This window comes from Eurypyga helias, unplaced genomic scaffold, assembly GCF_000690775.1.
Source record: "Eurypyga helias isolate BGI_N326 unplaced genomic scaffold, ASM69077v1 scaffold12497, whole genome shotgun sequence".
NCBI classification, from domain to species: domain Eukaryota; kingdom Metazoa; phylum Chordata; class Aves; order Eurypygiformes; family Eurypygidae; genus Eurypyga; species Eurypyga helias.
Window position 1 is genome coordinate 7,147 of NW_010263731.1, and position 5,934 is coordinate 13,080.

At 48.3% G+C, this 5,934-nt stretch overlaps 1 protein-coding gene across 1 annotated transcript in view; it reads right to left on the minus strand.

Annotated features, from left to right (window-relative positions):
- Positions 1-2,994: 2,994 nt before the first annotated feature.
- The window catches only part of CNIH1 (cornichon family AMPA receptor auxiliary protein 1), a gene marked incomplete at its 5' end in the record, with an annotated part of 5,789 nt that continues 2,849 nt past the window's right edge, over positions 2,995-5,934 (minus strand). Inside the window, 3 exons of the mRNA XM_010156162.1 lie at positions 2,995-3,415; positions 4,461-4,604; positions 5,477-5,589. Of these exons, the coding sequence (XP_010154464.1) occupies positions 3,388-3,415; positions 4,461-4,604; positions 5,477-5,589 (285 nt within the window). The remainder of the gene's footprint in view (positions 3,416-4,460; positions 4,605-5,476; positions 5,590-5,934) is intronic.

Genomic DNA, 5,934 nt, shown 5'->3' on the forward strand with positions numbered 1-5,934 from the left:
CCTCCTCTGGACTCGCTCCAACAGCTCCGTGTCCTTCTGCTGTTGGGGGCCCAGAGCTGCAGCAGAACTGCAGGTGGGGGTCTCCCCAGAGTGGAGCAGAGGGGCAGAATCCCCTCCCTCGCCCCCCTGCCCACCCTTCTCCGGATCCAGCCCAGGATACGGTGGGCTTTCTGGGCTGCCAGCGCACACGGCTGGCTCATGTCCAGCTTTTCATCCAACAGTACCCCCAAGTCCTTCTCCTCGGAGCTGCTCTCTATCCACTCTCCACCCAGCCTGTCCTTGTGCTGGGATTGCCCCGACCCAGGTGCAGGACCTTGCACTTGGCCTTGTTGAATCCTCACAAGGGAAGGAATTCAGACACCGTGTGAGATGGCTTAGCAGGAAATTGCTGACAGGGAGAGACATATTTATCTTATTCATGCTCTTTTGCCTCCTGGAAATCCAACAACCGATCACTGTCCATGTTTTGAAGAGACAGGACTAGTACCGCACGTGCACATCTCCATGTGTGTCAGTGCTCCCACGAGGCCTGCTCCGGTGGGACACAGACAGTGAGGGCGCAGGGGACAAGGCTCAGGGCGCCTGGCTGGGTGCTGGCAGACACCAACCTTCTCTTTAAAGTGCGTCTACACCGCGTTCTCCAAAGGATGCTGCGTTCTCACAGCGTTTGCGCTCTGACCTTTCTCTGCAGTGTTTTGACTGTTTAAAGACCTCTGAAATGCGATTAGTGAAATTCTTCAGTTCTCGTGCATTTAACGGACTCCACGGGAGCATTTTGCTCCTGGGGTTAGTGGCAAAAAGGGAAAAGCCTGGCAGCTGCAGGACAGTGCAAGTGTCACAACCAGTTCGCTAAAGACTCCTGGTAAAGCCTGTGCAGCTGGAGGGGGGTGTGGGAAGCCATAAATGCCCATAAATCCTACACTGGTTATTCTGGTGTGGAACTCGGCTTAAATCAGCCCAAATACCAAGGGAATGACAGGTTTCTTTTCAGAAGATCACAGAGAGCCAGGGGCTACGAGTCTCATTTCCGTAACAGATTAACAAATACACAACTACACCAAAGGGTTAATGAGTTTTGCCTACGCAGGCTGAAGTCGCTGTCGGGTATCTGTCATTACTTAGGAAAGGGATTTTGAAATTATCACAGCCTGAACTCCCAGGATGTTGCTGAGAGGAGTTCAGAAGAGGGGAGCAAGCAGCTGCCACTCTAAATCCCCTGGGCACCTAAATCGCGTGCGATGGCAACAGTTCTGGCCTCCTTGAGCTTAGAAAAGGAAAACTTGTGGAGGAGAAAGGATAATCACAAAGCTCTGGGGAGATAATCAAGAAGAGATTAAGACTTCACTGCTGTGAAAGATGATGCGATGAAGGTTTATTCAATCACGTCCAGCATGAGTAACATGGAAAGGGGGAAATTTTCAATATGCCTTGAAAAATAAAGAGCTTAGAGGCACAAAATAAAGTCTGGGAGAGCACTGAGACATGTATTGTTTACATACTGACTATGTCCGAGTACGCTGGCTGGGGGTATCTGCCACACTAGGTTATAAAAGTGCCCAACAACTGAATCCCAGAATGGTTTGGGTGGGAAGGGACCTCAAAGATCATCCAGTTCCACCCCCCCTGCCATGGGCAGGGACCCCTTCCACTAGACCAGGTTGCTCCAAGCCTCATCCAGCCTGGCCTTGGACACTTCCAGGGATGGGGCATCCACAGCTTCTCTGGGCAACGTGTCCCAGTGCCTCCCCACCCTCTCCGGGAAGAATTTCTTCCTGATATCCAATCTAAACCTCCCCACTTTCAATTTAAACCCGTTACCCCTTGTCCTGTCACTACAGGCCCTTGTAAAAAGTCCCCCCCAGCTTCCTTGTAGCCCCTTCAGGCACTGGAAGGCTGCAATAAGGTCTCCTCGGAGCCTCCTCTTCTCCAGGAAGAATCAATGGAAGAAAAGCTACTCAAAGGTTGTTTCCAACACCAAACCTCTAGCCCAGGCAAATTTGGAAGGTTTCCAAACACCTCCTCCCACTCTTCAGGAAGAGACATTCCCTACCTGCCCCGTTTCCGCAGTCGCTGCCACTGCCCAGCACAGCGACGTGGGAGCAGCCGCGTTTCTGGCCTAAGCCCGCGCATCCGGCTCGTACCGCGTCCAACGCCCCAGAGACCCAAAGTGACAAATAAACAGTTTATACAAAAGCGTTTTACTGGAACTCAAACTATTCATTATTTTCCAGCACAGGTAAATGGAAAAGGTTCCTAATTATTACTCCTAAGTGAAGCAGCTCTTCGCAGTCACAATTACAATGCAACGTTATCCGTTCAGCTGAAACATCTTCCCCCTGCCCCATCTCCTGTTTATCTGCAGGCTCGCGAAATGATGAAAACAGGACATCGGAGCTTCCCTTTTCCAGGCGTTATTTGGTCCAGCGTTCTGTTTTTAACAGGTGATGCAATTATCCATCACAAACAGACGAATACAGCAAGAATCTGTCCGATTTAAACCCAAAACAAGGCACCAGGTAAAAAGGAGTGTGTCTGAATTATTATTTATTGCACTAAGGAACAGCAGGGCAGTTTCACAATCTCACTTTCTGCTTTGAAAAGGTCTGTAGTATTACTCTGAAACCCAAGAGTATTTTCATCATCGGACTTGATAAGTGTTGTAGGTTTGTCCTTTTGTTAATAAAACAGTACAGACATTAAAAAAAAAATAATCATTTAAATTTACTCCTTCATGGACAATTCAACTTCCCCTATCATGACACGTGCTTAAGATTACAGCAAGGCTAACATTCGGCGAAAATACAAAAGTCTGAGCCATGCACATACAGGGAAAAGAGCAACCAGATAGAAAAATAAAAGGAAATAAACCAAAATACAACTCCTGGTTTTGCAATTGTGTCCATGAATTCATCTCTTAAGCCCAGCATCGCCTACGGACGGAACAGCACTTCCAGTCCTTCCCAAGCACTCGGCAGCTACAGCTGATTTACAGGTAGAGTGGGATAACGCAAGTCCACACCAGCCACTACGAAGCCCAGCCTAAAGAAAATCCCTAGCGCACTACGGCTCGTCAGCACCGACGCCTACGTGAAGATTATGGCTGTTCCTTGGGGAGTGCAAAGTCAAAACTTGTCAAGACCCCGCCATCTTTGTGTTAATTTACACGTCATTCTTTAATTTCAGTGTCCCGGTAAAATATAAGAAAACAGTCTTTCCACAAGCATAAAATGTGGAAATGTCTTAAAAATAGGGGAGTCATCGTTTTCTAACGCAAACACGATCATCAGATTCCGTATTTAATCTTGGTAAGAGGTTATCGTCGTAAAGAATCCAGGTTTTGTGGCTTTTGCATGCACTTGACTGGAACAAAGCTCGCCCAAGGTCTTCTTAAGAGCTCACCAGAACATAAATCATGCTGGAAAATAAAATACAGAGGTTAAGAGGCACCATTTCGGTCAGGGTTATACATTTAACCAGAGTCCTGTGTTCTACGGAACAAGTCTCTGGGAGGTACGTGGATGGTGAGTGAAGATTTTACAGAAAACACGCACGGAGGGCGTAAGAAAGCACGGCGCAAAGGGATGCAACGAGCAGTCACCACACCCAGTGACACCAACAGGGAGCCCCATGTGCACGCGTTAATTCTACCTTTGGCTTCAACCAGAAAAACCAAAAAAAAAATCATATTTACATCAAAATACTCTGAGAATCTTCCTGTTCCAGCTTCCTAATGAAAATACTGGGCGTGGGTATCAAGTGTAGGAGAAGAAAACCTTGGAGCTTGCAAGTCTCCCATCGTGGCATGCAGACACAAAACAGCAATTCCGACCCAGTTAAGACTTGTGTTTTAAAACAGAATAAACGGTGATGATAGATTCTTTTTCAGACAAGTGGGCACTCCACATATTCCTAGTTAGAAAATTTATCTCATGATCAGATAATCAGATCTCATTATCAGATGATCAGAGGGCTGGAGCACCTCTGCTATGACGAAAGGCTGCAAGAACTGGGCTTGTTCAGCCTGGAGAAGAGGAGGCTCCGAGGAGACCTCATTGTAGCTTTCCAGTATCTGAAGGGGGCTACAAGGGTGCTGGGAGAGGACTTTTTACAAGAGCCTGTAGTGATAGGACAAGGGGTAATGGGTATAAATTGAAATCAGGGAGGTTTAGATTAGATATCAGGAAGAAATTCTTCACAGAGAGGGTGGGGAGGCACTGGAACAGGCTGCCCAGAGATGTTGTGGATGCCCCATCCCTGGATGTCTTCAAGGCCAGGCTGGATGTGGCTTTGAGCAACCTGGTCTAGTGCAAGGTGTCCCTGCCCATGGCAGGGGGGTTGGAACTGGATGATCTCTAAGGTCCCTTCCAACCCAAACCATTCTATGATTCTATGATCTCGTGCACCGAGCCAAAGATTTCAGACCGAAGATTAGATGGGAGACAGAGGGGAAAAAAACTTACCCGTATAGGTAGTAAAAAAATGATAGAAGGTAGAACGCTAATTTGCACCATCCTTCTTTCTGGCAATAGGCTAAAATATCTGCATTCATGATGGTCGTAGGATCATACAGACCGGGGCCGCTCATCACGGGTCTACTCATGTACCTGGAAGTGATGCACAGTTAGTTCTGGGGTGACGGCGCCGGGGAACATTGGTTCCTGCCCCCCACCCACCCTGGAACGTCAGAACAAAGACAAGGAATCACACCCCTTACGGCAAAGTCCATCAGCTCCGTGGAGGAGATGGGCAGGTTACAAGAGCAACACGGAGCTCCAAACTACACGTGCCTATGGACGAGCTTTCACAGACGGTGCAGCGACCTCAGCCTCGAAGCGTGCTGAACTCCAGCACACCAAAAGGAAACAGGACAAATTTATAAATACACGAAAAATGGGATTCCTTATGGAAGGATTGGGAGACGGACGGATCACCCTAGGTAACCTAGAGCCTCCGCTCGTTAACAACGCACGCGCTGGCTACCCGTGCTGATGGAATATTCATACGGATCAATACAAAATGATCCGGAAACTGCAGACTAACGCAGGCTACCGGCAAAAGGAATGGTCCCGCCTCCGCCCCTCCATGAAAACCGTCGTGCTGGGCTCCCTCCTGCAGCTCCCTGCACGGGGCCAATTCCAGCACAAGGAGAGGCAGTGCCCATGGCGGGAGGAAAGCGGGGTTGCCACCTCTCCCGGCAACCCAAGCCGCGCGTCTGCAGTACCAGCACGCCTCTGAGGGTTCAGCCCTTCAACGCACACCCAACACCACTCGTCTTGCAGAGCACGAGAGAATAAAAACTGACAGAGACAGCAAAGTGGCGGTTCTTCTTTTACAGCCATGACGTAAACTTTCTCAACGTCCTATCAGGAAGCAGCTTTATTTGCCAAAGACAGAGAACACTTAGCAGGAAGCACTGCAACGGGAGAACGAGTAACAGTTAATGTGAGGAGAGAGCTAGCAGACCCGTCAATATTACCTCCAAATATGATAAGCCAGCAAAGGCATATTGAGACCCAGCGTAAGCCACTCTGCCGCACAGAGAAACATAACACAGAAGAATGCATGGATGAGGTACTCGGGAAGTACGAGCTGGAAAAGAAAAACACCAGTTAGACGTTTCCACTTCTCAAGGCAAAACGCGACGTCTTTAATCTATTTTGGAGGCAAGCCGTCGTTTAAAAAGCATTAAGGAACACCACTAACAAGAGCGCAGAAAGTGAAAACGGCAACGGGCAGCGCGCGCCTTGCTGTTTCCACACGATGTTCACGAACCACGGAGAAAAATTTATGAAATTAGATGCTCAGAGCAATAGGGCTTTTTTTAATTGCTTCTATTAATTTAAGTGCACTGTTAACAGATTCCACGCTTTACACGTGACCTTCGTAACAGGAGAGATCATCGAGATATTTCTGCTCATGCAACGGAGAAATATC